A 22,439-nucleotide genomic window follows, 5' to 3' on the forward strand; every position below is an offset into this window, starting at 1 on the left:
GCTACTGAAAATTCTGCTGAATTAAATTTGAATTGGTTGGAAAATGTTGGATTTGTCCCTGATTTTTCCTTGGGTTTCTTGGGCCAAAAAAAAAAGAGAAAGAAAGAGTCTTGTTTAAACTTATTATCATTTCTTTACAAAATCCTCTTTTATTTATAATCTAACTAAGATAAATCCGAATGAAATCTTAGGTAAAGACTCTAGAACTCCCACTAAATCCAAATAGTAAATTATAAGATAAAATAACCAATTTGCCATTTACTTCACTAAGAAGTAATCTAATAATTTAGGGGTAATAGTCCAAAATCATAACCTTGATTAATCTTGACATTCCAAATGTCTAATTATCTTGTCCCGCTAATTTTAAGATATTCAATCGTATCTAAATAACTCTAATGGCCAAATCGTAGTATTCCACTATTACCGAGCATAAGATATGAAAATAAAAAGAAATCATATATAACATGTATAATACACATAAAATTCAATAAAATCTCCATAATTGAGAAATTAAAAGAACCCTATTTTATAATGCTAATACTTGTTTTAGATGTAGTCAAAAAAAATGTGGTTTTGTTTTTTTTTTTTTTAAACAAATGTGGTTTTGTATTATTGTTAGTGGAATTAACTCCTTAATTTGTGCTGAATAATTTTATGTTTAATTAGTTCGATATTTTATTTAGATTGAGATTTGAGATGTCAAGGAAAATTTTAAAATACATCTCTTAAAATAAATTTATTGATGCACCCATTCGACATTTTTAGGACATTTTGCAAAAATTATGAGAAATTAAAAAAAAAATAACATGCTAAAAATAGAGTTCAAATTGTCTATTTCATATGCATATAAAATAAGCAACTGACTGAACACTACTTTAAGCGTTTTAATTTTTCTGAATTATTCAAAATTTTACATAGTGTACTAAATAACTATAATGTAAATAATTATGGAAAAAAAATATCTCAAATATCGAAATAGATAGAAGTGTTTCAGTGGACCCCTGCCCTATAAAAACACTCTATATAAGGCAAAAAAAAGTAGTTAAGTACAAACATAACCAGGATTTGTCCCAATCACAAAGAAGACAAAATCCAAAAACAAACAACACCATTTCATATCTATGTGCTATATTCCACACCTTTTTTTTCAACACAAAATTTTGAATGCCAATGGTAATTGAGAATTTTCTCTGTTACAATTCGGTCTTGATACAACCTGTGAAGGTGGATACTAGAGGCTGCCATAAAATATTATTAATACACTCTTAACAAATATAATTTATTTTTTCACAGCAAAAAACAACATAATTTTTTTAATTCAACAAATATATTATCTGAAATTGATATTATCTTTTATTTCTAGATTATAAATATAGCATATGATACCTTATCAGTATAAGTCAATGCAGAAACAATTTTCTGCACTAAATTTTTTCTCTAAATTGACAATGGCTCCACTAATGAGCCCCAACAGATTGGCATATTCCACATGCCTTATGAAGGTCCAGAACAAGAACAAGATTGATCTCTCTTACCAAAACATTATCACTTATCACAATGAAAAAATTGATCCCGAGCTCTATAAAAGACATCTAATTCATACTAGTAAATAAGCTCACACCTATTGACATGTTTATGGACACACTCTACCATCCCGGGTGAGACAAGTACCATCAAGCACTTTTTAGTCTGCCCCTGGTTAGCAACAGATACTTTCTTATTGCAAGTATGAGAACCCATGTAGTTTTGGTAATCTTTTCCTTGATCATCAAAAGCAATGCAGAACTCAAAACTGTCTTCAGGATCTGAGCCTGCAATCCCTTGAAAAAGCCAGATATCCCTTCCGATTTCCAAATGGCAAGGAAAACTGCAGGTAGTGTTTTTTGCGACTTAGGTCGGGGCTTACTAGCACCGCCATCATCGTCGTCATCTGGATCTGCAGCTTGTATCATCACTTTACACCTGTAGCCAGTAGACATTTTAATTACATCCATAATCATGTTTATGAGTAGTAACTATCACAGTTTGAGAGAACACTAATGCACCTGATTGCAGGATATGTGAGAAAGGTAGCAACACTCTTGGAGATTGCACCTACCAGAAATGCTGAAAATGCAGAAAGAGCTTCAGGAGATGAACCCTTGTCCCGTTTATCCAGCTTTTCCCCCAGATGTCTTTGTTTTAGTTGATCAAAAACTGTATACTGAAGATAAATTATGAATCAATATCCAATCTCCACCTAGTTTCTCTTTGATTAAATAGTGTTAAGTTATAGATGACACATGAAAATACTAAAACCTTGAAAGTTGAATTAAATAATCTACTGAATTCTTATCTTCTAAGCTTGAAGAATGCTAGAAACAACACACCTGAATAGCAGGGTTCGAAGTCAGTAACAGGGAGATTCCAAGTCCATCAAATGCATCACTCCAAGTTCCCTCTGTAAGCGTCTTCCACAGTCCTTTGGATTTTCCAAAGCTAGTTGTTTGCATCCTTGAGGCAGCTGTATCCAAGGGCTACACAGAAGTAAATGGTAAGTTGAAGAGTCTTAACACATTCATAGAAAAAAGAGTAGAGTCACAATCAACTGGCAACAACACAATGGAGTATCACCTAACACTCGAAAGGATGATCATACAGGACCACATAAAACATAGCATGCCAAACTACATCAATGCCAAATCACAATTTTCATTCCTTTCAAATTCTAATACCAGGTAATCAAGTAACTGCAAAACTTGCCACTCTTAATCTTAACACAGTGCCAGAACACATGACAGCATAAAGTTTGTGAATGGCAACGACAAACATTCATCATCATAATGAGTAATGACAATAGTAAGCCTTCTCACCTGTGTGACAATCGCTGTACAAGCCCCAGCAGCTGCAGCCAAAAGCAGGTTTGCCTTAGTTCCAATCTTTATGGCACCACTCTTTTTCAGATACAATCTTTTGAAGTAGCTGTATCCATAAAAGTAAACGAATTGTGCAATGAAGGACTGCAAGTTTTTAGTCCCCAGACCTTGATACAACGAAAGGACCTGCCGGTTAGATATGGCTTCCCACAACACATCAGAAAGGTTCCTACACAACCCAGAACAACTTCAGAGTCAGTATAAGCAAGAATTCAAACACAAAAAGCCATTTGAAGATTACCCTTTTGCAATTAGATACCTTAATTGTTAATAAAGTATTAGTAGTAGTGATCTTGATTCCTAAGGCCTTCTTCACCTATCAGCCAAAATGGTTCCCTAAATATTATAACTAAACTTCTTGACAATAATGAATTGACACAACAACCAACTACCAAGTCTCTCAAAAGTCAAGCCATTTTTATTATTAATAAAAAAAAAAAATCCCACAAATTTTAATTCTACTGTTACAATACAAATCAAAGAGAAATTGTGTCCTGTGAACCAATTAATCCACATATAAAAATTCTTGAGACCCAGTTCGATGGACTTTTGACTCGGATCAAGGACAACAGATAGAAATATATATCTGAATTCTAAAGAGAGAGACAGAGAGAAGGGGACCTGTATTTTCGGCGACCATGAGCTCCAACCTCGGCTTGGTATCTGGTTTTGCAGGTGTCGAGTGGGTATAAGAGGGTGGTGCTGACAAGTGATCCTATGGCACCCGAGGTCGCCTCTGATATCGATTCCAAATCAATACTACTCATCATCTTCAATTCTATCGAAACACTTTTCCTTTCTAGAATCGAGATGTTATATTTTTCTACACGTACACTATCTTGTATACAAATATATAAATATATATATATATATATTATATATGAGAGAGAGAGGGAGAGAGGGGGTGATTTACTAGAGAGATACGTCAGATGTTGTTTGGTATAAAAAGAAGTGGAATGGAAAGAAAATTTGATGAGAGAAGAGAAGAGAAAATGAAAACGACTCGTTTCGTTTCGTGGGAACTGGGAAGACCAGACCAATGGATTGGCGTTTTCTTGGGATTTGAAAAACGTGAAAAGCTTTCTCACCGTCCAGATCAACTCTTCTCCCACTTTCCTCGTCTTTCGTCCGCGCGGGTCCCATCTCTCAAACTCTATCAAACAAAAATTAGAATCCCAATAAATTAATAAAATGGCATACATAGAAAAAAAAATGTGTAATAAAATTATTTGTAAACAAATTTTATCTTGCTAATAAATGATAGGTAACCAGAATCTTTAAATTCAGTAAATTATCAATTTGATTAAAATAAAACATTATTAAGTAGTTATTTTATAAGGTATATTTAAATTATCATTTAAAATACATTGGCACACAAATTTCACACATACATATGGGTGCATTGTACCAAAAAACTTTTTCTCTCTGGAACACTCTGGTAGGTATGAGAACACTCTTCTCTTTTGATCGTGTTTTGGTCCCTGATATGGGGATTTTAGTCCACCCATACTGTTCATGTGGTGGTTTTCCTTCTCAATGTTTGTTGATTAGGTGTCTCCTAGTAATTAATATGGGTATTAATTTCTCTGAGTCTCTGGGTGTTTCTCTCTCCAATCCCATTTGTTTTATCTGGAACATTTATTGCATTTGGTATCATTTCCTCCCTCTCATCTTCTCCGATAGTCATTTCTCATTAAGTTTCTGCCATTTTTGCATTAAAAACTATCTTTTCACCTTCTATTTTGCCATTGGAAACCGTAAGATGGAGGCGGATGAAGATCATCAAAATCTTTCCCTAATGAAGGCTACTTCAGCTAATGCTAGGGTTATGATTATGGATTTCTCAAAAGTCATTTCTAGAGGATATTGGTTTTATCTATATAAGGCAAGAACCAGGTATAATTTTTTATCCTTATCAATCCTTAGCTTGTTCTCATTATCTCTTTTCTTGTACTTTTTGCTTTTTAGTATCATGGATGAATTTCTGAGTAGTGTTTCTAGTGCTCTTGTCTTACCTGCTGATGAAAATACCGTCTTCACTTATTATGCTAACCCCCCTAGTGATTTTCCAACTCCTATTAGTTTGTTGCTTAAATTACACACTGTTCGACCTTACAATAGGCCTTCCCTTATGAAAACTCTCTCTGGAATGTGGTCATCACTTTGTCGATTCCCTGTCTGTGTTTCTGAACATGCAGATGGTTTGTTTATGGTTACTTTTGGATGTGAAGGGGATAAGGGTAGAGTCCTTGAAGGCCAGCCTTGGCACTTTGCACAAAGTATAACTGTCTTTGCTGCTCCTAATCTTTCATTTCCTATCACCCCTGATACTTTACACTATGTGCCCTTTTGGGTGCAAGTGTATGGTATTCCTTTTATGTGTAAATCCTATGAGCTTGCTAGGTTTATTTCTTCTGAAATTGGGGATCTTATAGAAGTAGATAGGGACACTGTTAGAGAGGGTACTGGGCCTTATCTTAGACTAAGAATCCTCCTAGATGTTAACCTGCCAATTCGTAGGGGGATGAACATCAGGTTTATTCGAATGGGGAGGGAGTTCATTAAATGGATTGATTTTAAGTATGAACGTTTGCCCGATTTCTGCTTTTACTGTGGTCGTCTTGATCACACCAAAAAGTATTGTCATGCTTTTTTGCAAAAGTGTGATGAAACTATGTCTGAGCCTCTTTGTCCTTATAATATTCTGCTTAGGGGAAAAGAGAAAATTTCTGATAAGGGTGCTCCCTTTCAATACCCTCACCCACCTGCCATGACTATGTTAAATGTTCCTCCTGTCAATCTTAGTATCTCTGCTAGTGGCTCCTTGGATTTACCTATTAGGTTTCCTTCCTTCCTCAATTTCAATACTGCCTCTACTTTTCCATTTACACAGACCCTGCAAACTACTGGCATTATGATTCCAACTCCTCTTAACCCAAATGTGCGTGAGATGATTCCTCCTTTCAACCGGTCTGATCTTAGTTTGTCTCTAAGTAACTCTGCTTTTAGTCCTTATACCACTGATTCTGTGATTGTAACTGCCACTGCTCCTATGGTTAGCTCTGAGCTTCAGTTGGGAGGCTTTCAGCCTCAAGTTTCTGTTCCATCTGCTCAGGATGGGAATGTTTCTCTTCATTCCAATCCTATGGAGATGGAACAGGGTGCCTATGTGAGCCAGCCTGACTGCTCTGTTCGTGGTAAGGGTTTGGCCTCTGCTTCAGGGGTCAAACGACCTTCCTTTCAGCTGCATCAGGCTGTTGTTGGTGGATCTTTGCGATCTACCCTGAAGAGAGCTCGAGCTGGTGACAGTGATGATAGTTCCTCTGCTGCAACTTCTGAACCTGAACAGGCGGGTGATGCTGAGCACACCCGCCCAGAAAAATGAGTTTATTGAGCTGGAATGCACGTGGTTTGGGGAGTACACGTGCATTCAGACGGCTCTCCCTTTTGGTGAAAAATCAGCAACCTTCTCTCCTTTTTTTGATGGAAACTAGACTTTCTGTCCATGCAATGGATAAGTTTAGAGTGGGTCTTTCTTTTGATCATGCTTTTGAGGTCCCTAGGAAGTTTTTTGGGGGGGGACTTATGTTGTTATGGAAAGACTGTTTAGATGTTAATATTATTAACTTTTCATGTAATCATATAGACTGTATTATAACTTTTCCTGATAATGAAACTTTTCATTTTACTGGTTTTTATGGCTCTCCTGATGTTTCTCAACGTGTGTTTACTTGGGAATTGCTTGATAAAGTTTATTATAATGCTCCGAACCTCCCTTGGCTTATCATGGGGGATTTTAATAGCTATCTTTATTATAGTGATAAAATTGGTAGTGATCATTATAATATTGTAAATATGGATAATTTTTCTGCTTTTTTAAGTAAGTTTCATTTATCACCCCTTCCTTTTATAGGTAATAAATATACTTGGAATAATAATACTATTTTTGAAAGACTTGATTGGGCAATTGGTTCTGATTCTTGGTTTAATTCATTTCCTTCGGCTGTTCTTTATCATTTACCATATTATGGCTCTGATCATAGAGCACTGAAAGTAATGGTCAATCCAAATGTGCCCAACCGTAATCTTCATAGTCCTAAGCGATTTCACTTTGAAAATATTTGGCTTGAGAATCCGGATTTTTATACCACCCTTAATAGTGCTTGGTCCAATAATGATTCCACATTAGGTGCTTATCCTAGGTTCCTTCATTCTCAAAAAGCTTCTATTGATTCTCTTACTTCTTGGGGCAAGTCCATTAGAAAAGATTTTAAGCTTCGTATTTCTTACCTTCAGCAAGATATTGAGAGACTTCAGTCCTCTCACCATAGAGATAGGGATGCAATTTCTTCTATTAAACATGTTCAATCTCAACTTGATGCTCTTTTATATAAAGAGGAGATTTATTGGCGTCAAAGGGCTAGAGTTAGCTGGCTTAAGGCTGGTGATAGGAACACAACTTTCTTTCATAGGTATGCGTCTAAGAGAAAGCGTAATAATGCTATTCCTTTTCTTAGAGATGATAATGGTAATGTTGCAAGTAACTTAGAAGATTTGAGTGCTTTTGTTACTTCTTATTTTGAAGATCTTTTTCATTGTAATGGCTGTGATCCGGAGGCTGTAAATCAAATTTTAGATTGCCTTGGTCCACCTTTAGAGGAAATGGAGATTGATTTTTTGCAGCAGCCATTTACTTTTGAGGAAGTTAAAAAGGCTGTGTTCCAGCTCTCGGGAGATAAGGCCCCTGGTCTTGATGGACTTAATGCCTATTTTTATCAAAAGAATTGGGACACTGTGGGTAATGATTTAGTGAACGCTGTCCTGGACTGTCTAAATAATGGTGTAGATTTTTCTGAGGTTAATTCTACTTTGATTGTCCTTATTCCTAAAAAAAAGAGGGCTAGATCTCTTAAAGACTTTAGACCGATTAGTTTATGCTCCACTTTCTATAAGATTATTTCTAAGGTCTTAGCAAATAGATTGAAATTGGTTCTTCATAAAATTATCTCTCCTTTCCAGAGTGCTTTTGTGGCTGGTAGAGTCATTTTTGATAATATTTTGATTGCTCAAGAGGTGGTCCATGCTATTAATGGTAGAAAGAATGGTAAGAATGGTTGGGCAGCCTTGAAGCTTGATATGGCCAAGGCTTTTGACAGGGTTAATTGGCATTATTTGAAAAGTGTAATGTTGCATTTTAATTTCCCTGTTTCTTTTGTTTCCTTGATCATGAAATGTATTACCACTTCTAATCTTTCATTTCTGATTAATGGCTCAATCACTGGATCGGTTAAGCCTTCCCGTGGAATAAGACAGGGGGATCCACTTTCACCCTACATTTTTCTCCTTTGTGCTGAAGGATTGTCTTCCCTTCTTTGTGCTCATCAAAATTCTGGTTCTCTTAAGGGTGTAGCTATTTCAAGGAGGGCTCCTTCTATTTCCCATCTTCTTTTTGCTGATGATAGTCTCATTTTTTGTTCAGCTGATAGGGAGTCTTGTACTTCTCTCAGTCAAATTTTTAATCTCTATTCCCTTGCCTCTGGGCAAGTTATTAATTTTGCTAAATCCTCTATTCTCTTTTCCCCTAATACTCCTCAGGATGTCAGAAGTCTTTTCTTTACCACTTTTGACCTAGAAGATAGACCTTTTGTTAGTAAGTATTTAGGTTTGCCTCAATGCCTTGCTAGATCAAAGTATCAGTCTTTTGCCTTTCTTAAAGATAAAGTGTTGTCTGTGCTTACTAATTGGTCTGGTAAATGGTTTTCCAAGGCTGGTAAGGAAATTCTTCTTAAGGCTGTTATTCAGGCAATCCCAGCTTATGCTATGGCTTGTTTTAGGCTCCCTGTTAAATTATGTAAGGGAATCGAGACTGAGATGGCTAGGTTCTGGTGGGGTTCTTCAGGAAACAATCATAAAATTCATTGGAAATCCTGGAAAAAGCTTTGTCAATCTAAATGTATGGGGGGGTTAGGTTTTCGTTCATTAATTCATTTTAACCAAGCTATGCTTGCAAAGCAGGCTTGGAAAATTTTCAAGCAACCTGACTCTTTATTATGCCGTGTCCTTAAAGCTAGATACTTTCCCAATTCTTCTATTCTAGAAGCTGTTCCTGGTCATAACCCTTCCTATGCTTGGAGGAGCATTCTTTGGGGAAGAGATTTGATGGCATTGGGTCTTATTTGGAAGATTGGGGATGGGGAGAACATTTTAACTATTGGTGATCATTGGCTTCCCAATAACAAATATCTTTGCTATAAGGATGATCATGTGCCTCCTTCACCTAAGCTCTCTTTTTTTATTTCTGATTCTGGGTGTTGGGATTCTAGAAGGCTTAGGCAGTATTTTTCTGAATCCGATGTTCAGGATATCCTTAATGTTCCAATTACTGGGTTCTCTGGAAAAGATGAACTTATTTGGTCTAGAGCTGGTTCAGGTCTTTTCACTGTTAAATCAGCCTACCATTTGGCTCTCTCTTACCAAGATATTCCATCTACTTCGTCTGTCACTAATTCCAGGAAATTTTGGAATAAAGTTTGGTATTCTAAAGCTCCTCCCAAAATTAAACACTTTATTTGGAGAGTTGTGTCTCACACCATTCCTGTTGCTTCTTCTCTTTTTTCTCGTCATATTATAGATTCTCCACTTTGTTCTTTTTGTAAAAGTAATTCTGAGACAGTTCATCATGCTCTGTTGGGGTGTTCCAGATTGAAAAAGGCTTGGAAATCCTCTAGGTTTGCTGATTTTTATCTTAAATTTCAACATCTTGATATTACTGATTTTTTGTTAACCTCTTTTGAGATGTTAGATAAGGAATATGTTGGCATTTTGTTTTGCTTTCTTTGGGCATTATGGAATAACAGAAATAATTGCATACATCATAAGCATGCTATCCCTGTCTATGATACTTTTGATTGGAGTCTGAATTACTTTTTTCAGTATATGGATGCTCAGCAAAAAATTCAGCAGACTCATGTGTCGGCTCAAAATTCAAATAGGGAGTCGACAAGTACTTCTGGTTCTTCTTTACAGGTTTTTACTGATGCTGCCATTGATGTTCGTGGACAAAAGCATAGTTATGGTATTGTGGTGGCTAATGAGTCTGGTGCTGTCAAAGCTGGTGTGGCTAAACCTTGTATTGGGAGTATCCCTGCTGTTCTGGCAGAAGCTAAGGCCATTTATCATGCTATTCTTTGGGTGCAGTTACTTCATCTTCCAGTGGATACCTTAAAGACTGATTGTAAAACTATAGTGGATAAACTTAATCATTGTAATTGGAATGCTAGTCCTCTGGATGATGTGTTAGTAGGTATTAAAAACTTATTATCTTTCAGTCCTAACCTGAGAGTTGAGCATGTGTATCGAGAGTCTAATCAGTTGGCTCATTGGGTTGCAAAATTTGGGTTAGGACTAGATAATGAGATTGTGTGGAATGGTTCTTTGCCATCCATTTAACTTGTATGCTTTGTATTGCCTGGTTCTTTTAATGAAGCACAAGTTAATTTCAAAAAAAAAAAAAATTTCACACATACATCGCAGGCTTTGTTAGCATCTTTTTAAAAACTTTTAATAATATTATTTCTACCCCTAATGTTTTTTTATTCTTTTAAAGTATTAAATTAGAGTAAAATTTTCATACAAAATACCACTATAATATGGGAATCCCTTATTTATAAAATTCTTTTACAACACGTTACAAAACCGCTATTATAAAAGTAAGATTACATTTCCAAACAAAAGAAAAGGGTTGATTTTGCTTCCCGGAGCCAAGACACCACAATTGATATGTACATTGCTGGGAGACCTCTAACTCATGGTCGAACACAAATTCTAAACTCTTTACCTGCACCACGAAGCACCCGTAAGTCACAAGGACTCAACAAGAAAAGCTACTAAATCAAAAGTGATATAAAACACAAGTAGTCACAATGCGACATAATAATCGTACTCATAATTCATTACATGTTCAACATGAATATAAAATTTAACATCTATACAAACACATTATGAGAAAATGATAACAACCCTTACTCACCAACTTTATTATCATAATTAACAGATATTCACTCATTAGGTGATCACACAACTAACTAATTGCCTTATAAAACAATCCTATTCTAATGCTTCATAAAGCATCCTTACCACTCGTTATCCACGAGCTACTTATGTTACTATCATTGCCCGATAAAGCAACCGATAAGTAAGAAACCTATTCGCGGTTTTAAAGGAGTAATTACTCATTTCATTAACAGTAATGATCGTATCTTTATTCACTCATTAACTGTAATGACTGTATCTTTTCCTCAATCATAATCGACTCACAAACAATAATAATCGTTCCGCATCATTACCTCGATCATAATCTAGTCACAAATGATAATAATCGTTCCTCATTATTACCTCGATCATAATCGAGTCACAAACGATAATAATCCTCCTCAATATTACCTCGATCATAATCGAGTCACAGACAATAATAATCGTTTCTTACCAACACATTTAGCAGTGCATAAAGCTTTTCTTACCTCAAACCAATGTCTGGTGTGCGGGCTGATCTGGGTGGAACCATGCTCGACAATCCCAAGTCCTATGTCACGATAATGAAACTCGATTAACAACTTATCCAATTCCCGAAACAAACCCTAATTCATAACCGGACTAATTCTAACTCTCCACTGATTCAAAATAGGCTAAACAATTCCCAAATACCCAAAACCAGGTCCTGAAAAATACCCCAAGCCAAAAATCAGGTTCGGGAAAAAACTAGAATTTCCCCCTGCTGGCCAACCGATTAACCGGTTCACCAGCACCCTGAAAAAAACTGATTAATCGGTTTCTGGCAGGCATGGAAAATGCTGGTTTTTCACCCCGAAACCAAACTCGAGCTACACCAAACCTGCTCAAACCTTCCAGAACAGATTAATAATATAAAGTCAATATACTCAAACACCCAAAACTCAGAAATACCTCAAATTAAACAAAACAACATGCTTGAATCAAAACTAGGTTCAAAAATCAATTTTTTCTCAATACATGTTTAAACAGCCAAAGTAATTATCAATTCACAACAAACTAACCTTAAATTAGGTCCAAAGATAGGTTTTAAGCTCCAGTTTATCCCACAACCTCGAAACCTAAAGAAACCCTAACAACACCTAACTTAAAACCTTAAAAACTGAAAGAAAATGGATTGGAAAATTACCTCAAAGCTTAAGGAATCCTTAAACTAAGTTAAATTCTGCTAAAACTTGAAGAATTGGTGAAGAATTTTCCCCCTTGCAGCTGCTGGCCCTAGGTTTCGAAGAGAAGAAAAAGGAGAAGAGAGTTTAACCTATTTGATTTGCTATTTTCTTCCTTAATGATTTTCAAACTTAATTTGTTTAACTAATAGGTATATACATCAAATATAATTCCTAACTCAGCCCACTACTACAATATAAATCAAATAAAACAAACTAGGGTAAGTTGACTAATTCACCCTTAATTAAATGCTTAGGTTAAAATTAGTCCTAGGGGTATTTTAGTCATTTTCTAACTTTCTGATTTAACCTACATCTCAACTTTTAAACTTAGTCTGGTATAATTCCAATAAATCGTAACTTTTATCATCGTGACATTTCTAACCACTACGCCGAGTTTTTACAGCCGCCAAATCTAAAAATATTTATTCTAAAAATAGTATCCACAATACCCCCATAGTCTGATAAAATCTCCGCTTTTTTTATTCATTTACCCATATTTCCCTAATTAACTCGTAATTAGTTTAAGTAAGATTATAATCCTACTCTAATGCACACTTAATCACATATTTAATAAAATATGTCCAATGAAATATCATTATATTTATTGGGATATTACAACTATCCCCTCCTTATAAAAATTTCGTCCTCGAAATTTATTTAAACAACTCGGGTTACAGTTGCTGCAACTACGACTTTAACTTTCAAGTCACCTTTCAATCTTGTTGTTCTTCCACAACACTGTAACTAGCAATATAGTCTTTCTTTCGCAACACTTTCTCTTTTCTCTTTAAAAATCTGTACCGACTGTTCCTTATACGACAAGTCTGTTTGAAATTCAATATTCTCGTTGTTGGGTTTTATGCCCTAAATAAAATTCATTTCAATATAATCAGATTTACTTATTAATATAGATCAGAAATAACATTTAATGTTGCATGGTTCACATGATTTATTTCATGATTATATGTACATAATGTATGAATTCGTCTGAAACCCTTTTTCACATACTTGATCCTGTTTATTGTGTTGTCAACATATTGGAAAGTAAACATGACTATGTGAATAAAGTTTCCTAGATTTATCAGATACAGGGTTTTACTGATATGATGATCTACAACAGAGTTTACTTGCATTTGGAGAAATGCTATGTTCTTTCTAGAGCATTGGTTAAAGTAAAGCTCAGGTTGGATGCATGGAGTATGCATCGAAAGGGACCGATATTGAACTTTGACTTAGATTTATTAAACTTACCGTAATATCTATTCAAGTCAATATCGCCTTGATCCTAGATCAAATGATCTTAATCCTGTTATGATTAGGCTCAATCTCAAGAGGCTAATCGTGTTCTTTGATTTGTTAGTTAAGCTTACTTTTGGGTTAGGGTGATACATACATTTTGGGAACGCGGTAGTGCAATTGAGTGGGAGCGCTAACATAAACATGGAATCTATAGCTTCTATCTGGCGAATAGTAAGTAAAGGATGATCTCCTTCGAGCTTGACCAAACAAAAATTGTTGGGATTATGCCCTAAATAAAACTCATTTCAATATAATCAGATTTACTTATTAATATAGATCAGAAATAACATTTAATGTTGCATGGTTCACATGATTTAATTCATGATTATATGTACATAATGTATAAATTCATCTGAAACCCTTTTCACATACTTGATCCTGTTTATTGTGTCGTCAACACATTGGAAAGTAAACATGACTATGTGAATAAAGTTTCCTAGATTTATCAGACATAGGGTTTTACTGATATGATAATCTACAACACGAGTTTACTTGTATTTGGAGAAATACTATGTTCTTTCCAGAACATTGGTTAAAGTAAAGCTCAGGTTGGATGCATGGAGTATGCATCGGAAGGGACCGATATTGAACTTTGACTTAGATTCATTAAACTTACCGTAATATCTATTCAAGTCAATATCGCCTAGTTGATCCTAGATCAAATGATCTTAATCCTGTTATGATTAAGCTCAATCTTGAAAGGCTATACGTGTTCTTTGATTTGTTAGTTAAGCCTACTTTTAGGTCAGGGTGATACGTACATTTTGGGAACACGGTAGTGCAATTGAGTGGGAGCGCTAGCATAAACATGGAATCTATAGCTTCTATCTGGCAAATAGTAAGCAAAGGATGATCTCCTTCGAGCTTGACCAAACGGACATAAATGGTAGAGTACTCATTTCACATAAGCTGAAATATCATTTATACGGGGTCAAGTGTTTTAAGGATTAAATACATTGTAGGGTGTAACGGTAATCTAATCCCTTTACAATGTAGATCATTCATATAGAGGATCATTGATCACATTAGGATTATAACAATGGATAACTAATGATGTGTCTATATGGTGGAACATATAGAGCATTCTATATACTGAGAGTACAATTCTAAGTTCTATGCGTGGATTCAACGAAGAATTAATAAGTTAGTGAATTTTAGTGCCAAATTCTTGATCTACTTATTGGAAGCTCGGTTATATAGACCCATGGTCCCCGCACTAGTTGAGATAATATTGCTTGTAAGACTCATATAATTGGTTTTGATTAATCAATTATAATTCTCAATTTAGACTATGTCTATTTGTGAATTTTTCACTAAGTAAGGACGAAATTGTAAAGAAAGAGTTTATAGGGGCATATTTGTTAATTATGATACTTTGTATGGTTCAATTAATAAATATGATAAATGACAATATTATTTAATAATTATTTATAGTTATTAAATAGTTAGAATTGGCGTTTAAATGGTTGAATTAGAAAATTGACGTTTTTGAGAAAATCAGGTGCAGAAAAGGTAAAACTGCAAAATTGCAAAAAGTGAGGCCCAAATCCACTAGTATAGGGCCTGCCACTTTTGTAGGAAATTTAAACTGATATTTTCATTATTTTAATGCCAAATAATTCAAACCTACCTAGTGGAATGCTATAAATAGATAGTGAAGGCTTCAAGAAATTTACACTAAATTTTTACACTTTTCTTCTGACACTTCTGATTCAGAAAAAACTGAGCCTTCTCTCTCCCTATCTTTGGACGAACCCACTCTCTCTCTCTCTCTTCCTCTTGAATTTCGAAATTCTTAGTGTATGAGTAGTGCCCACACACAGCAAGTGATACCTCAATCATAGTGAGGAAGATCGTGAAGAAAGACTTTCAGCAAGAAGGAGTTTCAGCATCAAAGATTCAGAGAAAGAGATCCAGGTTCAGATATTGATAATGCTCTGCTACAGAAAGGAATCAAGGGCTAGATATCTGAACGGAAGGAGTCATATTATTCCGCTGCACCCAATGTAAGGTTTCTTAAACTTTATATGTATTTAATTTATCGTTTTAGAAAGTTCTTATTTAGGATGTTAATAAACATACTTGTGAGTAGATCTAAGATCCTGGTAAAATAATTTCCAACAAAAATAAATGGTGGAGATCTCATTTCACATAAGCTGAAATATCATTTATACGGGGTTAAGTGTTTTAAGGATAAAATACATTGTAGGGTGTAACGGTAATCTAATTCCTTTACAGTGTAGATCATTCATATAGAGGATCATTGATCAAATTAGGATTATAACAATGGATAACTAATGATGTGTCTATATGGTGGAACATATAGAGCATTCTATATACTGAGAGTGCAATTCTAAGTTCTACGCGTGGATTCAACGAAGAATTAATAAGTCAGTGAATTTAGGTTATAAATTCTTGATATGCTTATTGGAAGCTCGGTTATATAGTGTTGGGTTTTATGCCCTAAATAAAACTCATTTCATATAATCAGATTTACTTATTAATAAAGATCAGAAATAACATTTTATGTTGCATGGTTCACATGATTTATTTCATGATTATATGTATATAATGTATGAATTCTTTTTAAGTCCAGAACATATGGGTTGGTTAAAGATTATAGTGTTGTCAGCACAGTGGAATATAATCTTTATCATATGTTCAAAAGTAGATTCCCTGATTTGTCAGAACACTAGATTTTGACTGACATGGTATAATCAGCGATAGGTATTCTTACACCTTGGAAAAGTGTTATGTCCTTTCCAGGACATTGGCAAAGTTTACCAGTATCGGATGTATGGAGTATACATTAGAATGGACCGATATTGAACTTTGAATTAGATTTTGAAACTTACCGTAAACATCTATTCAATTCAATATCATAAGTTGATCCTAGATCACATGATCGAAATCCTGATATGGTTAGGCTCAATTTCAAGAGTATTATTCGTGTTCTTTGATTTGTTAGTTAAGCCTAATCTTTAGTCTGGGCAATACGTACATTTTGGGAACACGGTAGTGCAATTGAGTGGGGGAGCGCTAACATAAATATGGAATCTATAGCTTCTATTTGGCAAATAGAAGTAAAGGATGATTTCTTTCGAGCTTAACCAAACGAAGATAAATGGTGGAGATCTCATTTTACTTAGGTGAAATATCATTTATACAGGGTTAAGTGTTTTAAGGATAAAATACATTGTAGGGTGTTACGGTAATTTAATCCTGTACAGTGTAAATCATCTATATAGAGGATCATTGATCACATTAGGGTTATAACAATGGATAACTAATGACGTGTCTATATCGTGGAACATATAGAGCGTTTTCATATGACTGAGAGTGCAATTCCAAGTTCTAAGTGTGGATTCAATGAGGAATTAATAAGTTAGGGAATTTACTTGGTAAATTCGGTTCGACTTATTGGAAGCTCGGTTATATAGACCCATGGTCCCCATACTAGTTGAGGCCATACTGCTTGTAAGACTCAGTTAATTGATTTTAATTAATCAATTATAATTCTAAAAGTTAGACTATGTCTACTTTATGAATTCTCACAGTTTAAGGATGAAATCGTAAATAAAAGGGTTTCTAGGTTTAATTATTAATTGAGAGACTTTGCATGTCTAATTAATTATTATTTTAAATGACAATATTATTTAATAATCTATTTTAGTTATTAAATAATTAGTTTTGGCATTTAAATGATTAGAATTGGAAAAATGGCATTTTTGGAGAAATTGAAATAAAATTGAGGAAACTGCAAAATCCAAGTGAGGCCCATATCACCCTATGGCCGAGCACTCCCTTTGTGTTTCCCAATTATTATTTTATTTTTTAATTGTCATGTAATTGCTAATCAAAGCCTAGCTATAATAGGAAAGTGGTGAATCACACTAAATAAGGCAGTTAATCAATTACACAGTAAAAGAGGAAACTGTTTATTTGGAAAGTTGTGCTCTCCCTTTTCCCTATATAAAGCAACCTTTGTGTCTCTTCTCATGCATGAAAAGCCACGAAATTAAGAGAGAAAAATAGAGAGAAATTTCGAAATCCTTGTGAGATGAGTAGTGCCCACACACATCAAGTGGTATCTCAATCATAGTATGGAAGACTATGGAATTTCTGCATCAAAGAAGGAGAAAAGAAGATCCAGGTTCAGATCTTGGTGATGCTCTGCTACAGAAAGGAATCAAGGGCTAGAGATCTGAACGGAAGGAGTCATATTATTCCGCTGCACCCACTGTAAGGTTTTCTAACTTTATATGTGTTTATTTTCATTGTTTTAGAATTCATATTAGGTTGTTAATCCAACATACTTGTTAGTAAATCTAGATCCTGGTAAAATAATTTCCAACAACTGGTATCAGAGCCATGGTAATGATTTACTTTCATGTAATATGAATTAAAACGATGATTGCATGTTTCTGTGTTGATTTGGATGGTTTCATGTTGGTTTATGTGCTTATGTGATGAATGTTACTATTGTACGAAATTTTTCCATGAAATATATTTTTTCAATTTTTGAAAATATTTTATTTGGATTCCTTGTGAAAAATTGAGCAATTTTCGTTTTTACGGAACTCGATTCCGATAAAAATTGAGAAAGATATGAATTTTGGAAGATTGGAAATCATGGTTGCTGCATGCAGCCTATCCTGGCAGTTCCCTACAAATTGCGAATTTTTGAGGTTTTTTCCCCAAAAATCCAATTTTTTCATGGGATTGTTTCCCAAAATTTATTTTTCCAATTTTAAATATTTCTAAATTGAAATGTTTCCAATTTTAAATATTTTCAATTTGGAATTTTTCCAATTTTAAATATTTCTATTTTGGAATGTTTCCAATTTTAAATATTTCCTATTATGGTCAGATTTAAAAATTTGTTAACTTCTTTAATATTTATTTATTATTTAATTATAAGATTAGATATTTTGATATTTAAGATATTTTAAATTAAAAGATAACTTTGTCTTTTTATTTAAAATATTATATTAAAATTATCTTATATGACAAATTAAATAATTAATAAATTTGAAATTAACATAGATATTTTTATAGATATACTTACCATAATGTTTTTCAAATTCAAAATTTTTTATTTTGTTAAATATTTAATTATTTATAAATTATAAGTTTAAAAATGATATTTTTTTTTTCTATATATATATCATTTTTTTCCTTATTAGAAATTTATAAATCATATCTTAAATATTTAAATAACATAGATATTTTTGTAGAGATTTGAATATTGCTTAATTTGAGATATTTTGACATATAATTATGGTAATTATTATTTAACCAAATCTATTTTAAAATTGGTTTATTTTATTAAATTATAAGATCTGAAAGTGATATTGGAGATTCTTTCCTTTTAAATCATTGATCTTATTAGATATTTAATTTAATTTGATTCAAATAAACCTAGATATTTTAAAATTAGTTTCCTTTATTTGGTTAGTTTAAGAATAATAATTTAATTATATTAATATCTTGATTCACATCTGTTACATGGACAATGTTTGTTTATTTATATTGTTTATTCAAAACTTTTTAACAAACCTATTATTTATCTGATCTAAATTGCTATGATTAACTTGTTGACAGATCATGATCCAATGATCTGATTTTAATCATAGTCCAATTGACGATAGATCTTATAAATAATTTTTAACAGGTAAATTTTGTACTTCTTTCATCTGTGTAAACCTAGTAACATGATAGGGTCCATCCAAATCATTTGACCTGTGTGAGCCTATATGTTTGCTTTTGGGCTTAGATGCATATAGGAAGCCCATTTAAGTTTTTACTAAGTAAATGGACTAGGTTGCTAAAATAAATTTTGACATAAGGAAATTTATTTAGGCCCAATTAGATTTGGGCTTATTCAATGAATAACAATTGTTTATTTTAAGGTTAAATTCCTCTCTTTTGGGCCTTGTGTGAGAGTTGGGGGCCATAGAAGTGGGTACGACATACTGAACCCAGCTCCCCCTCACATGAACTACCCCAATTGTGAAGGCCCATTTGCCTTATTTAAATAATTGTATTATGTTAATTATATTAGTCTAACCTAATTAAAATTAAATTAGCAACATAATTAACTTTTAAAATATATGAAATGTATTTTTCATTGTAATATTTTAAAGTTAATTTTAGAAAAATACTTAGTCAATGATATATTCTAGATAGTTATTTCTAGTACTAGTTATTATTTCTAATATTAAATAGGAAAATATCATTGATTGTAAAATTAATTGTCTCATAATTAATTTTGGTACAATCTAAGTTTAGAATATTTTCCTAGTATTAAACTAGAATTAATAATTAAGTTTCCTCTTTACTTAATTATTTATTTCTTGAATTTAATACATTTAATTAAATTGAAAATTTCAATATCTAAGTTGATTTTCATCATGATACTTTAATATTGTTATTTTCATGTTAATTAAAATTGAAAATTATTTTAAGTTTGGAATCTTATTTCAGAATAACTTAAGTTTGAATAATTTTCAGAATATATTTTATTTTATTTTATTAATCATTTCCCAAAATTTCGAAATTACATTTCTTTAATGTAGAAATTTTGAATTTTATTTGAAAAATAGATTAAAGTTGAAAATTATTTATTTAATTTTGGACCAACTTAAATCAGTGACTTTTTCATTTGATGGTTAATTAAAATAAATGAACTAAAATATATAATAATTAGAAATTGAATTAATTAGTCTATGAAAAGTCTAGATAGTTGTTATCTGTTTTGCTTGAAGTATTTTTCTAGTGTATTTAATTAAATAGAAAATTAATATTTAAGTTGATTTTTTAATCATGATACTTAAATATTTGAAATTTTTCTTAGATATTTAATTAAATAAGAAAATTATATTTTTTGTTGAAAATTAATTTTTATTAATTAATTTTGGGCCAACATAAAATTAGAGTAATTTTCCAGGATTTATTTTTATTTTATTTTAAAGCACTTTCGAAAGTAGTATTCTTATACAGTTCATTTTTCGAAATGCAATATATATTTATAGAAAATTAAATTTGAGTTGTAAATTAATTTAAATTAATTTTGAAACAACTTAAATTGAATAATTTTCTAAATATTTATGGAAATTATTACTAAGATGGAAATAATTCATGTTATTTTCATATCCATCTAAGTATAATTTATAAATATTAAATTAAAATTTATATTTGAAATTTTTCATTCTAAATTGGAAATTTTAATTAAATAAATATATATTTAAAATAAATGGATTAAAATAAATATTAGAAGAAAATACAACCCTTCATTAAATAATGAGCTTTATTATAAGGATATTCGATCTCCATTGTTGGTTTTACATAGCTATTGTTTTAGTGAGTAATCCTCCCTAATGGAGGAACGTTCATTAGCAAGTTAGCACCGTTTAATCTCGAAAGATAAGTAATCTTGTAAGTTTTTTTATATAGTTTATGATCACCCTAATGGTGGCGACTATATAAGACTTGCAAGAATATGAAACAATGGTGGAAGCTCATAAGATAGAATAGCCTTGACTCTCGCCTAAACGGGACAACGCGGATTCACATCTTGATCGAATAAAAGGTTGCTAGAATGTTTGACATTTTAGATGAGCTGACAACTCTATTCAATAAATGATAGCTTTGACTCTCGCCTAAACGAGACACTGATATCATTTTGTTGAAAACCTTGGAAATTATTTAGGATTGTATGTTTTAGTATTTTCACTTGTCATTCCTACTTGCTATGTGCTTCATAATTTCTGAATTGTGTATGAATTTGTATTGAACCATGTTATTTTCTGTTATTAAATCGTAGTTTAATTTCGAATCTTCATTGTGTATCTAACTTGATTTTTTTTTTCTAATGAGATAAATCCCTAATGGATTTTCATCATTAGACTAACATAATAGTGTTAGATCTCGAAAGATAAATAGTGTATATGCAACATCTAGCTGTTCATCAATTGATGACACCTTAGACTAGTGTTTTACAATATGAAACAAGAAGATTGTATAAATAAGATTACTTTGACTCTCGCTAATCGGAGCATCGTTGGATTCTTATTTAAAACGAAAGTATCCTAATTCCTCTTAGCTTATTCATTTCGAATTAGCTTAATGACATATCATTGGATGAATGGTCTATAAATCATATAAAGTCTTATTTTCTCTTAAGAAATTAGATGACGCATATGATTATATTCCCGGAATTCTATCTCTAAATGATGTATATCCTCAATCTTAGAAATCTCCTATTTGTATAGGCAAATCATAGAGTTAGATTAGTAGTGGTGGTCCAAGAGAGAATTACTAATTATACAGTTACACTTTCACAAGTGTTTCATGACCATTTTCTTTCAATGGATTAAAACTGTATGAGTTTAGTATTCTGTGACCAGAATCCACTTGCACTATTCTAAGAACTCTTTGATGTAACTAAGCTTAAGTCATCAAAAGATACAACCACATATTTTATAAATCTATGGCATTTGTATCTTGTTCATAGTGGTTTTGACAAGATCATTCTCTGCAAAGAGTTAATATGCCTATATCCACTGAAAGTAATTTCATCTCATTCGCAGATGGATGTACATTCAGGGGTGGATATGAGTTTTCGTTGTATTCTTAAAACGATCACTCTAGATTTTACCTTATGCAAAAGAAATTTGAAATGTTTGACAAATTTCATGAATTTCTAGCAATGGTGAAGGTAAGTGGTTAAAGATCTTGCGAACTGATAGGGGTGGAGAAAAAGTTAGTAGATATGCAGTTCAAAGATCATTAATTTGATTTTGAATAATATCCAAACTTACCTCCCCAGAAATTCGAGTTGCATATTGATGATTAGTTACTAGTAGTTGCCTAAATCCTTCTATGGAAATAAAATTTCAGAATGATGCAATGGTTGTATACTTAATGTAAATCATTACTAGATTCATGGATGATCTAATCGAAATCTTAAGAAAAGCTAGAACTGCTA

The 22,439-nt window shown here is 32.7% G+C and overlaps 2 protein-coding genes across 2 annotated transcripts; one reads left to right on the top strand and one right to left on the bottom strand.

Moving 5' to 3' along the window:
* Positions 1–1,330: 1,330 nt before the first annotated feature.
* On the bottom strand, positions 1,331–3,853 carry LOC115720660 (peroxisomal adenine nucleotide carrier 1). The gene is made up of 5 exons (XM_030649823.2): positions 3,537–3,853; positions 2,853–3,084; positions 2,370–2,516; positions 2,046–2,203; positions 1,331–1,962 (listed from the first exon to the last, which is right to left on the bottom strand). Exons 1-5 carry the CDS (start codon positions 3,683–3,685, stop codon positions 1,674–1,676), a joined length of 975 nt encoding a protein of 324 aa, XP_030505683.1. The 5' UTR covers positions 3,686–3,853; the 3' UTR covers positions 1,331–1,673.
* Positions 3,854–4,672: 819 nt separating this feature from the next.
* LOC133035115 (uncharacterized) lies at positions 4,673–10,429 on the top strand. Its single transcript, XM_061110855.1, has 2 exons — positions 4,673–4,811; positions 9,849–10,429. Exon 2 carries the CDS (start codon positions 9,852–9,854, stop codon positions 10,362–10,364), a length of 513 nt encoding a protein of 170 aa, XP_060966838.1. The 5' UTR covers positions 4,673–4,811; positions 9,849–9,851; the 3' UTR covers positions 10,365–10,429.
* Positions 10,430–22,439: the final 12,010 nt, after the last annotated feature.

This window comes from Cannabis sativa, chromosome 2 (genome assembly GCF_029168945.1).
Source record: "Cannabis sativa cultivar Pink pepper isolate KNU-18-1 chromosome 2, ASM2916894v1, whole genome shotgun sequence".
Classification (NCBI taxonomy): domain Eukaryota; kingdom Viridiplantae; phylum Streptophyta; class Magnoliopsida; order Rosales; family Cannabaceae; genus Cannabis; species Cannabis sativa.